The sequence below is a fragment of the Oncorhynchus mykiss genome, chromosome 12 (assembly GCF_013265735.2).
Source record: "Oncorhynchus mykiss isolate Arlee chromosome 12, USDA_OmykA_1.1, whole genome shotgun sequence".
In the NCBI taxonomy this organism is placed as follows: domain Eukaryota; kingdom Metazoa; phylum Chordata; class Actinopteri; order Salmoniformes; family Salmonidae; genus Oncorhynchus; species Oncorhynchus mykiss.
Window position 1 is genome coordinate 36274637 of NC_048576.1, and position 17647 is coordinate 36292283.

The 17647-nt window shown below is 42.4% G+C and overlaps 1 protein-coding gene across 2 annotated transcripts in view; it reads left to right on the top strand.

The window, feature by feature from the left end:
- The window catches only part of LOC110538890 (rho GTPase-activating protein 7), a 120692-nt gene extending 103349 nt beyond the window's left edge, over positions 1-17343 (top strand). For both annotated transcript variants that reach the window (XM_036937473.1, XM_036937474.1), the window contains exons 7-14: positions 2230-2389; positions 2598-2796; positions 2958-3171; positions 5151-5265; positions 6043-6264; positions 8639-8856; positions 9252-9425; positions 13976-17343. In XM_036937473.1, coding sequence (XP_036793368.1) covers positions 2230-2389; positions 2598-2796; positions 2958-3171; positions 5151-5265; positions 6043-6264; positions 8639-8856; positions 9252-9425; positions 13976-14084 — 1411 coding nt within the window. In that variant the 3' untranslated portion in view covers positions 14085-17343. The remainder of the gene's footprint in view (positions 1-2229; positions 2390-2597; positions 2797-2957; positions 3172-5150; positions 5266-6042; positions 6265-8638; positions 8857-9251; positions 9426-13975) is intronic.
- The last annotated feature ends 304 nt before the right edge of the window (positions 17344-17647 follow it).

Sequence of the window (17647 nt, forward strand, 5' to 3'; positions counted from 1 at the left end):
GAGCAGTGGCTTCTTCCTTGCTGAGCAGCCTTTCAGGTTATGTCGATATAGGACTCGTTTTACTGTGGATATAGATACTTTTGTACCCGTTTCCTCCAGCATCTTCACAAGGTCCTTTGCTGTTGTTCTGAGATTGATTTGCACTTTTCGCACCAAAGTATGTTCATGTCTAGGAGACAGAACGAGTCTCCTTCCTGAGCGGTATGGCGGCTGCATGGTCCCATGGTGTTTATAATTACGTACTATTGTTTGTACAGATGAACGTGGTACCGTCAGGCGTTTGGAAATTGCTCCCAAGGATGAACTAGGCTTGTGGGGGTCTACAGTTGTTTTTCTAATGTCTTGGCTGATTTCTTTTGATTTTCCCATGATGTCAAGCAAAGAGGCACTGAGTCTGAAGGTAGGCCTTGAAATACATCCACAGGTACACCTCCAATTGACTCAAATTATGTTAATTAGCCTATCAGAAGCTTCTAAAGCCATGACATAACTTTCTGGAATTTCCCAAGCTGTTTAAAGGCTCAGTCAACTTAGTGTATGTAAACTTCTGACCCACTGGAATTGTGATACAGTGATAAGTGAAATAATCTGTCTGTAAACAATTGTTGGAAAAATTACTTGTGTCACAAAGTAGATGTCCTAACCGACTTGCCAAAACTATAGTTCGTTTTTAGGGACATTTTTAGGGACATTTCATCTCGACGGTTGACGGCAGTGACCTCCAAATAGCATAACATGGGATGATGTATGAGAACTCAGCACATCCCAATCAGTTCTGTCAGAATGAGTCATTACTTTTCATTGTTTGTAGCTATTTCCTCATCAATGTTTCAAAACCTGATCCCCAAAACTTGGCTACCCCACTAATAAAGTGTTTGACATTATTAGTTTGTGTAGCCAACTGGGGGAAAAGGGATTGCTTAAGGCAAGAGGACAGGGTAATTGACTTTTTGAGAGCAGAGTAATTGGGCTATTTGTTTTAACAATCATTGAGCTAACTACAAAAGAAATAACCTACTCCAGCCTCTCTTCGCATTTCCATTGATCCTGTGCTTCAGTATTCTGCACCCTCACTGCTGTGGAACTAGCTTCATTCTAGACAAGTGGTGTCTTGTATTTGCTGTGGCCAAACACCTTTCCCCTTGGCTTTCTCTCCACACACACACACACACACACACACACACACACACACACACACACACACACACACACACACAGAGTGAGTGAGAGTAAGACACACAGAGAAAAACACACCTACTAACACTATGACACACACACAATCACATTAAATCACTAGCAGAACACCATTACGGTAATGAAATGAGGTGGACGCAGCAGATATCTTTTAATTGAACAGCTGAAAACTATAATGGAAATGCTGCTTGTAATGGGAGAGAGCACTATCAACGAGAATCATGCTGTATGAAAATGTGTGAATTTAATTCCAGTAGTAGGTTAATTTCTGCAATCATACATTTGATTGGCTCTGAAGCTTGATATCTCAAGGTGCCTGAACTTGATTTATGGAAGAATAATGAGGGGGAGGCTTTAAATGGTCTTCATGTTATCTCCTCAGCTACACAGGCCGTTACCCGGGCACTTGCTGGCTTATAAAAACATCCTATTCAGCAAATAAACCAATTGGGCTTTAAAGTTTTACACAAAGCCCTCTTCTAAGAGCATGTGTGCTCAAATGAAAAAATATTATAGTGTATACTATGGTAAGAATACTATAGTATTCACTGTAGTGTTTTTGCAGACTTTACTGTAGTATTTACTGTCGATTTCTGTAGTATTTACAGTTTACTATAGTATAAATGGTGTTGTAAAAAAAAGTATATACTACTATGTTTTTGCGGACTGTAGTATACTGTAGTATTTACTGTGGTATTTTTGCGGACTGTAGTAAACTGTAGTACTTAGTGTAGTGTTTTTGGGGACATTACTGTAGTATTTACTAATGTTTTTGTTTTATTATCTTTGATATAGAAGTGGGGGGCTTTCACCCGGAGGAAACCTACTGTAGAAATATTAAAATAGCACGTTTTCTATAACCTGTAGGTAGGTAGGACTGGGTTCTGAGTGGAGTGTTAAGAGCTTCTGCTCTTTTCTATAATCTGTAGGTAACACAATATATGGTCTATACTTAGCATGCAGGTTTCAGTTTTAACCTGGTTATCTTCAACATCAAGCCTTGACCTTCATCTTGTATTGTTTATCTCCCCTCAGGACGTTCCCCAAGCCCCCGCGGAAGGCCAAGGCTCAAGAGCTGAAGGGCAGGAGGGTGTTTGGTGTATCCCTCCTCCACAGTATGCAGCAGACAGGGGAACCTCTACCCCCCAGCATCCTCAAGGCTCTATTCTATCTGAGGACAGAGTGTCTCGATCAGGTACTGGACTCTTTAAACTCCAGTACCACCAGTAGATGTAGTATTGCTCATACATTATTCAAGAAATAGTTAGGGTCAGGCTTTAAAGGGACAGTTCACCCCAATTTCACAGTTGGTTAGATGTTTTCATATCTAAAATTGTCTAATATACACCCCCCCCCCCCACCCCCCTCAGGTGAGACTCACCTTCACTCTCTCATTCCCTCAGGTGGGTCTGTTCCGTAAGTCGGGGGTGAAGTCTCGTATCCAGTACCTGCGTGACATGGTGGAGGCAGACCCAGAGGGTGCGTCTTACGAGGGCCAATCAGCATTCGATGTGGCTGATATGGTGAAACAGTATTTCAGAGATCTACCAGAACCTGTGTTCTCCAGCAAACTCTGCGAGTCCTTCCTGCATATCTACCAATGTAAGTGGACAGAATCTGCGTGACTGACTGTACTACCTAATCATAATGTTAATGATGGTTAAGTAGGCATTGTGAAACCAATTTTAGACATTTTTACAGTATAATCAATCCTATCCACCACTCCAGTCTAACATCGCTCACCCCTTCCTCATCCTCCACAGATTTCCCCAAAGACCAGCAGTTCTGTGCGGCCCAGGCGGCCATCTTCCTCCTGCCAGATGAGCACAGGGAGGCCCTGCAGACACTCCTCCTCTTCCTCCGAGATGTTGTGGGCTGTGTGGACGAGAACCAGATGACCCCCACCAACATTGCTGTGTGCCTTGCCCCCTCTCTCTTCCACCTCAACACTCTGAAGAGAGAGGGCAACCCAGCCAGGTACGGTGCACCGCCTTCTGGGAAGGAGGAAGACGTCAAGTTGCCCCTAGAATCTAGGGTCTAGATGCTGATCTAAGATCAGTTTGGTGGATTTGGCCCTTATGGTTGAAGTTAGGATTGGGGGAGTGTAAGGTGACCCTGGAACGGTGCAACTTCTAGAAGAGAAGTGGTCTGGAGATCTGGGTCCCACATTGTTAAAGTTATATCATTCCCTCTTACCAGCTTAGCCCTGATGCTAGGACAGTAGAGTCCTTGCCCATCTCCCGAAAATTGTCTGAAACCCTACCTCTTGAAAGAGTATCTTAAATCTTTTCCCCCAACCCCTCAAAAAAACACTTGCTCTTGTCTTTTCCTACTAACACTGATTTGCCGATAACTTCTTTATTGAGGAAAAACGTACTTACTGTGACATGTGGTTGTCTCACTTAGCTATCTTAAGATGAATGCACTAACTCTAAGTCGCTCTGGATAAGAATGTCTGCTAAATGACTAAAATGTACATGTAAAATGTCTTCAGTTGTTGCATAAGATTACTCCGGTGCACTTTGCTTAGTGTTCATCGCCACAACGGCAGATTTAAAATGGTTTGTTTTTGACATGTTGTTTTAGTTTTTTTCCTTCTTATGCTGTGTCAGATTCATGGGTTGTTCCTAGAGATTCCTAGAGATTACATCAACTGTGGTAATCTAGTCAAAACCCTATTCCCCTGTGTGGTAATGAATAGCTGTCAGCTGGGTTTATTTTTTTAATTGTATTTATATATTTTTATTTAACTAGACAAGTCAGTTAAGAACAAATTCTTATTTTACAATGACAGCCTACCCTGGCCAAACCCTCCCCTAATGACGCTAGGCCAATTGTGCGCCGCCCTATGTGACTCCCAATCACAGCTGGTTGTGATACAGCCCAGGATCGAACCAGGGTCTGTAGTGACGCCTCTAGCACTGAGATGAAGTGCCTTAGACCGCTGTGCCACTCGGGAGTTTAATCGCAGCGTGAGAGATAAACTTATGTAACCCTACTAAATCTCCCATCTGGCCTTTCTCAGATAGAGGATATTTGATATCTGTAATACTAGTCAGCTGGTTACTACAAGAGAATGGGAAGGAGAGGGAGTGGGAGAAAGGGAGGGAAAGAGGGAGAGTGACAGGAAGAGGGAAAGAGAGAAAGATGGAGGGAGAGAGAAAGAGATGGCCCAAGTGACTCATTTTTTAAAACACATCAGTCTTTGAACTTTGTTTTTGACTCTGGCACTCTCATTAACTTCACAAGACTGGTTATCTGTAGTTGTTGGCTCTGAAGTGAAGCGCTGCAAAGATAGACACTCGCACACACACACACACGCACACAGACACACACACACTCAGCTGCACACACTCTGCTGACACCCTGTATTCTGACAGCATGTCTAGAAGTTCCACTTCACATCGAAAAGTGGCATCGTGGACCTAGTGATGTCACATAGCACAGGCCTGATTGTGTCTGATGTAGAGAGACAATATACCTCTCCTCCTCCCCCTCTCTTCCTCCTCCTCCTCGTATAATGCCAGCCTGTCCAGGGGAGCCAGTTGGCTCAACCATTTCCCCACAGGCTGTCAGAGTAGAGCACAGATGGAAGCCATAACACAACACAATAAACACTCTGTATCTCCCATCACTGGAAACAGAGCTATGCCTTGAAACATGTCACACTAGGAACAATGACCCGAACAAATAAACTCTACTCCCATGAACTGTTGTGTTGTGGCACATTGTGCTTGAAGGATACAGGGATGTTAGTCAAAATGTAACTGCTTTGCTTTTGCGACGTTTTTCTTGGTTTGGAAGTCGATGCTGACGTTTCTTCTTACATCAGCATTGAATACCAGTCTGCTTGCAAGGATCTCCAAAAACTGTAGGCGAGTATAGAGTAATGGCAAAACAGTACCCCCGAAATCTTTAACTCTGATGTAATGACATTACCTGTTTCTCTGACCTAGGTCAAGCCACAGGAAGTACAGCCTGGGTAGGCCTGACCAAAGGGACCTGAGTGAGAACCTGGCCGCTACACAGGGCCTTGCCCACATGGTGACAGAGTCCCTACGCCTCCTTCAGGTACACACTACAGTACAGTTACAGTACAGCCTGTTCTAGCCACACTAATTAACATCAGGTGTGCACAGTGTGTGGGTGTTACAAGACTCAGCACAGCACACACCACTCTCTCATGAGTGTACTCTCACTGTGCAGTAGTATTTACTGTACAGTACATTAGAAAAAGCAGGAAGGCCCTTCCCTATTGTTCACAACCGTAAACCAGGGATGGCAACTTTGATGGGGGTGGGGGCCACAGAAAAACAGAGGGGCCACAGTGGCTCGTGGGTCCCACATCCATGTACCCCTCCCAACCATATTTTCAAAATTGCACCTTGTATATTCTATTATTCTAACTCTCAACAGTAAATTGAGAGTTCGACTAAGTTCCTAAAAAACGAAACATTTAATTATTTATGTATTTTTGTGTGAAATTGGTCCACGGACCTACAAAAGGGGGGCCCGCGGGCCACCAGTTGCCGTTCCTGCCATAAACCATCTGCAGGGGAAATTAAATGAAGAGGCACTTCATCTATGTTATTCAGTTCAGTCAGTTCATTGCATTTACTTGATGAAACAGAATAAAAATATTAGAAAACAAGAATTTATGAATGCCAACAACAGGCTCTTAGTCACCATATCTTCGCTTGATGCAATAGCATATTGATTGGTCAAGAAGTCATACAGTATATCTTGTGACAGATGTTAACATGCAATATTTGGATCTGGGTGTCAAGATTAAGTCATATGTGACCTTATGTGGAAAAAGTCTAGCTAACTCTTCCTCTCTCTTTCCAGCTTCCAGAGTTCTGGCCAGACCAGAGTGTGTGCAGCCCCAGTGAGGAGGCTCTCTGGGCGGATGGGGGTCGGAGTTCGCCCTCTCAGGGTGGGGAGGAGGAGCAGGATGAGAGGGCCAGACTGGACCAGACCACCCAGCACCTGCTGAGAGAGGCCAGGGAGAAAAGCCAAGGCTGGGAGTTGTGCTCTGGACCAGACCAAGTGGACCTGGCCATTAAGAAGGTGTGCGATGGAATCTGATGTAATTAATGAATGAATGACAAACAAATGAATGGATGATTTAAGGAACTAACAAATGAATGAAATAGTAGTCAAATAACATATAATAATACAGTATATCACAAAAGTGAGTACACCCCTCACATTTTTGTAAATATTAGTATATCTTTTCATGTGACAACACTGAAGAAATGACACTTTGCTACAATGTAAAGTGGTGAGTGTACAGCTTGTATAACAGTGTACATTTGCTGTCCCCTCAAAATAACTCAACACACAGCCATTAATGTCTAAACCGCTGGTAACAAAAGTGAGTACACCCCTAAGTGAAAATGTCCAAATTGGGCTCAAAGTGTCAATATTTTGTGTGGCCATCATTTTCCAGCACTGCCTTAACCCTCTTGGGCATGGAGTTCACCAGAGCTTCACAGGTTGCCATTGTGAAGTCCTGTGAGTCCTCTTCCACTCCTCCATGATGACATCACGGAGCTGGTGGATGTTAGAGACCTTGCACTCCTCCACCTTCCGTTTGAGGATGCCCCACAGATGCTCAATAGGGTTTAGGTCTGGAGACATGCTTGGCCAGTCCATCACCTTTAACCTCAGCTTCTTTAGCAAGGCAGTGGTCGTCTTGGAGGTGTGTTTGGGGTCTTTATCATGTTGGAATACTGCCCTGCGGCCCAGTCTCTGAAGGGAGGGGATCATGCTCTGCTTCAGTATGTCACAGTACATGTTGGCATTCATGGTTCCCTCAATGAACTGTAGCTCCCCAATGCCGGCAGCACTCATGCAGCCCCAGACCATGACACTCCCACCACCATGCTTGACTGTAGGCAAGACACACTTGTCTTTGTACTCCTCACCTGGTTGCCGCCACACACGCTTGACACCATCTGAACCAAATGAGTTTATCTTGGTCTCATCAGACCACAGGACATGGTTCCAGTAATCCATGTCCTTAGTCTGCTTGTCTTCAGCAAATTGTTTGCGGGCTTTCTTGTGCATCATCTTTAGAAGAGGCTTCCTTCTGGGACGACAGCCATGCAGACCAATTTGATGCAGTGTACGGCGTATGGTCTGAGCACTGACAGGCTGACCCCCTCACCCCTTCAACCTCTGCAGCAATGCTGGCAGCACTCATACGTCTATTTCACTCAACTTCTTTGGTCGACCATGGCGAGGCCTGTTCTGAGTGGAACCTGTCCAGTTAAACCGTTGTATGGTCTTGGCCACCGTGCTGCAGTTCAGTTTCAGGGTCTTGGCAATCTTCTTATAGCCCAGGCCATCTTTATGTAGAGCAACAATTCTTTTTTTTGTCAGATCCTCAGCAAGTTCTTTGCCATGAGGTGCCATGTTGAACTTCCAGTGACCAGTCAGTATGAAGGAGTGTGAGAGCGATGACACCAAATTTAACACACCTGCTCCCCATTCACACCTGAGACCTTGTAACACTAACGAGTCACATGACACCGGGGAGGGAAAATGGCTAATTGGGCCCAATTTGGACATTTTCACTTAGGGGTGTACTCACTTTTGTTGCCAGCGGTTTAGACATTAGCGGCTGTGTGTTGAGTTATTTTGAGGGGACAGCAAATGTACACTGTTATACAAGCTGTACACTCACTACTTTACATTGTAGCAAAGTGTAATTTCTTCAGTGTTGTCACATGAAAATATATACTCAAATATTTACAAAAATGTGAGGGGTGTATTCACTTTTGTGATATACTGTAAAAGTTACTGCTTGGTTACAGTGAACCCCCCCCCCCCCTTGGTCACATGGTTGTGAAATGTTTTTTCTGAGAGCACACCAAAACAACACCACCTATAAAGAATACTGCTGACTATTAAAATGGTTATTATGTATGAGTCAACATCGAAACACCATTGATTGTCCAGTTAGTCAGACCAATTAACCTTTTACTGCAGTGGACTAAATCAGGGTTATGCAGTGTTTCTTGGTAGTCCTAAACAAATCTACTTTGAAACAAAAGAATACACCTCACACACATGGTTATGGGCAACAACAACAAAAACCTGTCCAATGTCAGATATGGATTTGAAATGTATTCAATTTTGAGTTTGCATCCCAATATAACACTTTCTATGCATCACAGAAGACTGAAATAAGACAAAACCGTTTGACATAAAAACACCAGATTTTCAGTGTTTTAAAAACATCATGTTTAGTAATTATGGAATTATGATTAATATTAATAACATTCCACCAATGAGGCCACTAGAGGGCCACTATTTGGTCATTTGACTGCAGGAAAGCACACTGAGAATTTGAGCTGAGATACTGTATGTTCAAAATCAGATTCTCACAATAGGTCTCAAACACTCTTCCTCTCCTTCCCCGCCCTCTCCATACCAGGTGGATGACGGCTGGCCGCTTCGGTTGTGGAAGGGCTCCATTGAGGTGGATGCCCCCCAGAAAGAGGCCCTCCAGCGGGTCCTGAGGGAGCAGGATCTTTGGGAGAAGACCCTCAAACAGTCAGCAGTAGTCCAGACCCTGACAAAGGACACTGAGATCTATCGCTACCTCCTGCAGGGCCTGGGACCCCGACCGCCACAGGAGCACCTCCTGCTCAGGTAATGAGGCGTTGCCAGGCCAATTCTGCACAGCGCTGCACGATGCTGCATGGGTCTTTAGGCAGGCTGCTGACTCTGCTGAGTAGAAGGGACAGATGAGTCAGGGACAAACAGAGTTCAGCTTGGACTTGAACACTCTGGCTAAAGTTGTTTTGACATGTTGCTTGTTACTGTACTGTACCATTGCTACATGTTGGCATCACGGTGAATGATGAAAGAGCTAGTTTATACTAATCATGTTACATTAGTGTCAAAGTCAAAGGAATGTTGACTGTTTACTCAAACACCTAGTCAAATGGTGGCTGAGTATCTGAGGGTCTATTTCTCATGGAGCTTGATTCTGAAAGTCTGTTTTTAAATTAACCAGAAGAATCTTCTACAATTTTCTCATGCAGGACCTGGCAGTCAGACCCGTCGGCCGGACCTGTTTATGTGTCAGCTATGTCTACAGAGCACCCTGAGGCCCCCATGGAGGGGGTGCGAGCCCAGGTCCTCTCTTGTCTCTATTTGGTAGAACCCCTAGGGACCAAGAGGTCCCGACTCACACACCTCTGTCGCACAGATACCAGGTAGGCAAGACCGTGAGAGGGAGGGAGGGAGGGAGGGAGGGGGAATGAGAGGGGAGGGAGGGGAGAGAAAATGCACAGCCTTTAAAAAAATATATCCAGAGTCATGCTTATTCTTTACCTTCTGTAATGAGGTATTCTCTGCTTTTGACTGCACCAGTATCTCAAGTGCGATCACTGCCTCTCAAAAGAGGCACACTCATCTAGAGAAGGAAAATAATGAATAGAAAGGCACCCCTGGTGCACACATGATTTAGCCCTCTTCACATTTCCTTATAGATTTTCTGCTTCTTACCTGATTAATTTATTCCCTGCATGATTCTGCTGGGTTGTTCTGTAGAGTACCGCTGTTTCCATTTGTTTCGGCCAATTTAATGAAACAAGCCATGCAATGGAAAACAGGTGTCTAGAAGCACACAGAGAGAGAGAAGGAGGAGGAGAGGGAGATAGAAAAGTGTGAAAGGGAATGAGGGGGGCATAGAGAGGGACAGTAGGAGAGTGTTCTCCCCTGCATTATACTGGGCGCTATTGTGCTGCTCCAATAGCCCACCATCAGTAGGGGTAGTTGACTACTCACTTAGGGCACGATTCCGATTTTAGAAATTTACTTCATTCCTAAGCAAGTGTTTCCTATACACTTCTGAGTATTTTGTATTCAGACTTACCTATTTCAGTTGCATAACAGGCTTTGCAAGTGTGGTTCCCTTGTGCACGCTGAATAAATGTTATTCAACCACTGAAAACCCTCCCACTTTGTGGCCAACAGATATTCTCGTGGAGTTTTAACTCAATGGGGTTATCAGTACATTTCTCTTAAGCCATCCCTTTAAAAATGGTGTACATTTCATTCTAATTTTGTTGACAGACTAGAATACATTGAGAGAACGGTTGTAGAAAATAGGGATCAATGAAAGAAATCCATGTAAATACAGTATATGCATATTAGTCTCCATTTCAACACCAACTGGCAGATTTAAAAAATACTCAGATTTTGTAGATTATTCTTGGCACATTTTAGCAGTGGTGGAAAAAGTACCCAAGTACCATACTTGAGTTAAAGTTAAGACAACTTAAAAGAAAATGACTCAAGTGAAAGTCGCCTAGTAAAATACTGCTTTAGTAAAAGTATTTGGTTTTAAATGTACTTAAGTATCAAAAGTAAAAGTATAAAGATTTTAAAATGTCTTATATTAAGCAAACCAGAAGACACGATTTTCTTGTTTTTTTTCATTTACGGATAGCCCGGGGCACACTCAGACAGACATCATTTACAAACAAAGCGTTTGTGTTCAGTGAGTCTGCCAGATCAGAGGCAGACTGCTAAGCATTCAAAATGTATCGACTACTTTTGGATGTCAGGGAAAATGTAAGGAGTAAAAAGTACATTATTATCTTTAGGAATGTAGTGAAGTAAAAGTAAAAGTTGTCAAAAATATAAATAGTAAAGTACAGATACGCCAAAAAACTAAGTAGTACTTAAAAGTATTTTTACTCTACACTGCATTTTAGGATTAGGAAAAACTGTATGAATCATACAAAAAAACAGGTTTGAAGAGCTTTTATGCAAAAAATACATTGATGAATCAAAAATGTCCACATTCAGTACTTTAACACATGGTGATGTTGGTAGACTAGTGTACATATAATTATAATAGGGAGAATAGTGTACAATAGTACTGTGGGTTATACCCTCATCCATTGCCTGCATTAACCATGGAACTGTGTAATGACACAGCCAAGTATTGCGCCATGCGTCAGGTTCAAACTTACTGCTTGGTCTGCGCTCCGCTCCATAACGACTTAATGTATTTTTTTATATTATCTACTGGTACTAATGAACCTCAGCAACAACCACACGGCCGTGATAGCGTTTACAGAGGAAGCAAATCTTCGAAGGTAAACGAAACAATGGAATTAAATGGAATGATAATTTAGGCTATAGTCCTACTAACTGAAGGGAACTAACATTAAATTGCCAGTTGAATGTGTTGTTTTTAGACCTACTGACAGTAGATACTGATAGTGGCAATTATTTTAACATGATAGAAATAGGAAACAGAGAAAGTCGAGGGAGCCTATAATTAAGACATTCGAGAGTTCCCATCCCTGCAAGTTAGAAGGCCATATAATTACAATTCTGCATAATGGCACAGCATGCTTCAGTTTGCTGCCATATGACTGGTTTCACATTTGTCTCCAGCGATTCTAAGATATATATATAAAACAAGAGTCATTTATATTTACAATGCCCTTATCCAAATAGATTACAAATGTACCTACTGGAGCTCTTACCAATAGCTCGTATTTAGTTGTAAATTATAGTGCATGGAGAATGGTGTTATTTCAATCAGAAAAAAGTCGATACTTTATCCACTTGGAACCGGTAGGTTCGCTAGACCTTATTCAAATAAAATCATATTGGTCACATACACGTGTTTAGCAGATGTTATTGCGGGTGTAGCAAAATGCTTGTATTCATGGTTTCCTCTCGCGTAAAATTGGTGTAATTATTAGGGAAGAAAGTGGAGGTCAGAATACGGTCTATCTTAGACACACTTCCGCCACACCTTCCACACCTTCATTTATTCAATCTCCATCCAAAACAAACTGCAGGTGAATAGCACACTATTCTCATGCTTTAGTTCAAGGACGGAATACGCATAGAGAGAAAAGTGCATAAAGGGGAATTCCGTTCCATTTACGAGTGCTTAATTCTGGTCAAAATCTGGGCCTCAACCACACACTCATCACACTAGGCAGCACAGAGAGATTTGAACTAGACGGTTTGCCAACAAGACAGATTCACACGATTATGATGATTATCTCTGCAGGGTTTTCTCACTTCATTACATCAGAACTGAGCGGTAACGGAGATAACATCTCTGCCTCATTCTACTCTCTTTAAATACTCATAGAAGAGAGCTTTGCAGGCCTAACATATTGGGTTTATTTGCAGTGCTAGTGGCATTAGGTTTTCAGTACTTGCTGGCTTATCGTTGATAATCAACTCACTGTTCTTTGGTCTACTTAGCTTAATAGCGAAAGCCAATGACACTGATATCAAATCAAATCAAATTTTATCTGTCACATACACACGGTTAGCAGATGTTAATGCGAGTGTAGCGAAATGCTTGTGCTTCTAGTTCCGACAATGCAGTAATAACCAACAAGTAATCTAACTAACAATTCCAAAACTACTGTCTTGTACACAGTGTAAGGGGATAAATAATATGTACATAAGGATATATGAATGAGTGATGGTACAGAGCAGCATAGGCAAGATACAGTAGATGGTATCGAGTACAGTATATACATATGAGATGAGTATGTAAACAAAGTGGCATAGTTAAAGTGGCTAGTGATACATGTATTACATAAGGATACAGTCGATGATATAGAGTACAGTATATACGTATGCATATGAGATGAATAATGTAGGGTAAGTAACATTATATAAGGTAGCATTGTTTAAAGTGGCTAGTGATATATTTACATAATTTCCCATCAATTCCCATTATTAAAGTGGCTGGAGTTGAGTCAGTGTCAGTGTGTTGGCAGCAGCCACTCAATGTTAGTGGTGGCTGTTTAACAGTCTGATGGCCTTGAGATAGAAGCTGTTTTTCAGTCTCTCGGTCCCAGCTTTGATGCACCTGTACTGACCTCGCCTTCTGGATGATAGCAGGGTGAACAGGCAGTGGCTCGGGTGGTTGATGTCCTTGATGATCTTTATGGCCTTCCTGTGACATCGGGTGGTGTAGGTGTCCTGGAGGGCAGGTAGTTTGCCCCCGGTGATGCGTTGTGCAGACCTCACTACCCTCTGGAGAGCCTTACGGTTGAGGGCGGAGCAGTTGCCGTACCAGGCGGTGATACAGCCCGCCAGGATGCTCTCGATTGTGCATCTGTAGAAGTTTGTGAGTGCTTTTGGTGACAAGCCGAATTTCTTTAGCCTCCTGAGGTTGAAGAGGCGCTGCTGCGCCTTCTTCACAATGCTGTCTGTGTGAGTGGACCAATTCAGTTTGTCTGTGATGTGTATGCCGAGGAACTTAAAACTTGCTACCCTCTCCACTACTGTTCCATCCAGGGGGGTGTTCCCTCTGCTGTTTCCTGAAGTCCACAATCATCTCCTTTGTGTCTCTCTGACTGTCTCATATCGAGGAAATTGAAAGTGAAATGTTCTTTGTCAGTGTGTCTCTTACACCAAGGTTTGGTTGCGTTCCAGGCAGACTATATTGCAGTCATGCTATATCCCACTGGGCACAGATGTCAATTCAACATCTATTCCACATTGGTTTGACGTAATTTCATTGAAATGACATGGAAACAAAGTTGATTCAACCACTGTGTGCCCAGTGGGATACAGCAACCAAAGGTTGCTCGTCAAGTCATTTACTTTGCAGTCACGCATCAGATTGCTATATAATACGGTTATGTCTGGCAGGCAACTGCAATGTAGTCTGCCTGAAATGCGGCCTTTGTGTCTCTCTGACTGTCTCATCTGAACCCTGGTGATGCTTCGTGTGTATTACCTTCCTGTTACTGTGTGTGATTTCCAGGGGCCGATCCAAGGAATGGCACAACAGAGTGAGTGGACACCTACTGGCCTCCAACCTTCTGGCTATCAGAGACTCATTCAGACCAGACCACAGTGAGACCAAGATCTAAGTAATAGCTCCGAGACAGAACCCAGTCCTCATCTACCCCGAGAGGAGGACAGATGAGGAGAGAACAACACAAACAGACAGAAGCCTGCAGGCATACAGCTGTAACAGAGAGGACTGAAGGAGGGGGTGGAAGGCAGGAGGGGGAGCTGAGAAGTCGTCTTAAACCCAAGACCTGATATGAATTCCAGAAACATATATATTTTTTTATGGAGACAATTGCCCCTCCGGACTCGCAGCAGGGGTTGTCTGATGAAGTGTTCAGGTGGAGGCGGCTGAGCTTTTCATTATCAAGAGTTATGTGGGAGCCTGCCACCATGATGGAACATATCATCCCATTTGAGTGACTGTTTCAGGCCTAATGCATGGCAGGGGGGCCTCCGACAGAGCGCTGCCAGACACCACAGGTTTTAAGAGTTAATAACAGGGCCTGTGTAACAGTTCAGATATACCAAGAGCAGATCTACCTCTTCGGAGAGAAAAGCCTCGGTTGCATCACGCTTTGAAGCGGGACAAAGTTAAGGATTCAGGAAAGCTTCCTCTTGCAGTTGTGAATTGGGAAGATTCTCATGTACATTTGTGCCATTGTGGCAGATATTCTGCGAGGCACGTTGCCGTCCTCAAAATTGTACTCTGTATTTATTATTTTACTGTCAAAGGGATTGTCTAATTACTTCATTTTAGTTGTATGTGTGTATTTGACTTGACACTTGTGTTTGGTAATGTTGTAAACTTCAAAATGTATCACAGTATACTCACTAAAAGGGTCAGTTACACTATGTTTATAGATGTACATATTCATGAATGTGTAATTACATTTTATTATTGACTTTTATTATTCCTCAAAATTATTGAACAAAATATTTGTATTCAGAAATATTCAAACCAATATTGGTTTTCAAGCTTTAGGAAAACTGCAGCATACCCTTTTTGTAATACATGTGTTGAATCAAAATGACAATGTAAAATGTTGATTTCTCTAGTCTTCTTGCTTTGTGTGTGTGTGTTGTGATAGTCTGCTTGAATCCCAGCCAGCCAGTCACACTGATTGTTTTCTCTGAAGACCCTGAAATAGCTAACAGCCAGAGGAAGATGACGTCACTCAGTGCTTTTATCACTCAGAAGATTTACAGGTCTGGGCTTATGATGTTTATTTCCAAAGACAAAAATTCTCTTCCTCCCTGTTATAATATGCTTAGGAAATGATTTACGCTGTCAAACTGCCCACTCGTGCCATATTTGCATAATGACATTTGCATATCTTATTGATTAATCTCCTTGATCACATTATTGAATCCCCTTTAAGCACCTAGTACTGAGGCATTCTCCTAAGATCATGAATATGCTGAATAACTGCATGTGAAGGAGAAGTCAAAATACCTCATGGTTAGGCTGGATATAAAAGGGGATTTTGTTGAATTTCTATAACAGTCTTTTAGAATAGAAACGTATAACTTATAACAGGGCTAGTGCCTGTGGCGAAGATTTCAGATTGGGTTTGGGTAACGCCATCCCATATGGTTGAGCAATCCGGAAGTGTGACAACTTGATTCTGGTTGCGTTTACATGTTCAGCCCAATTCTGAACTTTTTTTTCACAAATTGGTATTTCGACCATTCAGATGAGCTCTGATGTGAAAAGATCTGATGTGATTAGTCAAAGGATCAATTAGTGGATTTTTTTTAAAGATTGGGCTGTCTTTGTAACTCAAAAGGTCAAGATGGTATCAAAGAGGCCAGAAATATTACTCCACAGACCCTTGACACCAAACCTCTCCTCCAATCACCTAACACTAGGCAGCCTAGTAGTATAGCACAAAATACCTGGCTGTGACTACACTCCATGGAAATTGAAGTAAACATTTGAGGAAAAACCCCATTCATTTTGTGCAGTGCAGTCCACTGCCTGGCTGAACCAGGGGCAGAATAAGATGAAACCATAGAGTACTGCTGAGGGATCTCTATTCCACTGTGAGTAAATCCTACTGCAGGTGTTATTGAAGTTTGGTGCCAAAACAACATGGTAAACCATTTTCCTCCTGAAGCCTTTGTCAAAACACCTTCAGCACATTGTCCTTCAACCGGAGACATACGCACCAAAGTACCCATTTTGTGGAATATTGATACATTTTTAATAAAGGCACTGGGAATCACTGTTCCAGTAGGTATTGAAGACTAGCTATAAAGTCATGCAGTGGAATGATAAAAGATTCATATAAGTATGGATATTTCATACATTCTGGTGACGGTTCATACACAAACTCTTATCACAGTTTATGAGCTCAACTCAAGTTTAGAGAGGTGATTTATATTGCTCATGGCATCCTTTACAGCATAATACTAGTCTGTATCCATCTACAACAGTGCATAACTTTCCCATGGGAAAACACAGCCTTACAATTAAAGTCTTGGCTGCCTCTGAGTGTGAGATTATCATTTGTCAATAAATTAGTGATTTAGTGCACCTGCTAACACACAACACTTAGTTGCTATGACAGAGAATACCATGTTGGTTTTGAGGATTAATTAGGCTAGTCCAACTTCATTTGAGAGGCTAATGAGTATAATTTGAGGCCATGGATCTAATAGGTGAGCAACCACATGCTGTGGTACTCAGTAAAGCCCTGGCAAGGGGCAAAAGTCTTCACACAGAAATGGCTGAAGTGGAAAGCCATGGTGGACACCCTTTGCTCCAATGGACCCAAGAGGTCCAACTAAGTAAAGCCAGTTAAGTCACAAGCTGTGTGAAGTCACTGATGCACCTTGTTCATTGAACCTGCACAGAAAATATATAGTATTTAACTAACAAAGGAGCCCCTCCAACCATGACAGGATATTTGGCATTGAGACAAAGACAAACCGATTAGTCTTCTTGTTATTTCTCCTTCCCCTTGTTATCATGTGTAATTTAGAACTTAAGTCAAGTCTAATCAATATCTGGTCAGTCCACAGCTACCTGTGCAATGAGTAAATAATAAGCAATTGTCCATTTAGCTGGAAAAATCAATTCCATTAATCACACAGCTGATTATCAGGATGGGACAAGGCATTCATCATTACTGTTCATTTAACCTTGGCGTGCAGGTAAATAGCCAGGGTGAGGATCTTCTACCACTGTCACTTGGGAGAACAACTGTTGTCCCCAAGTCTCTCTGTTGCTGACTCACGCTTTAAGGCAAACTGTGCCTAGCCAAGCCAAGCTGTACATGGTACACATCCACCATAGTTGCTGGAACCACGCTGAAAAGGACAAAGTAAAAAAAATATATATATATATTCAGTCAGCATGTTTGTATCAGACCTAAAGTAATAATCATGCATTTGATTCTCTACTGTGAGGAAATTATGGAGGCTTTAATAAAACCGCAGATCAAATGTAATTGCATCAATACAATTAAAATTAATTTGAAAATCATTGCAATTTCATTACATTTTCAAAAATATATATAAAATGGGAGCAATAATTGCCTATTGATATGAAAATGGATTGAAAAGTCTACAATATGGTTAAAACAGATTCAATCTTTTTCAGGACAGGAAGGTCTACTGCACTTGGCTGTCCTCAAAG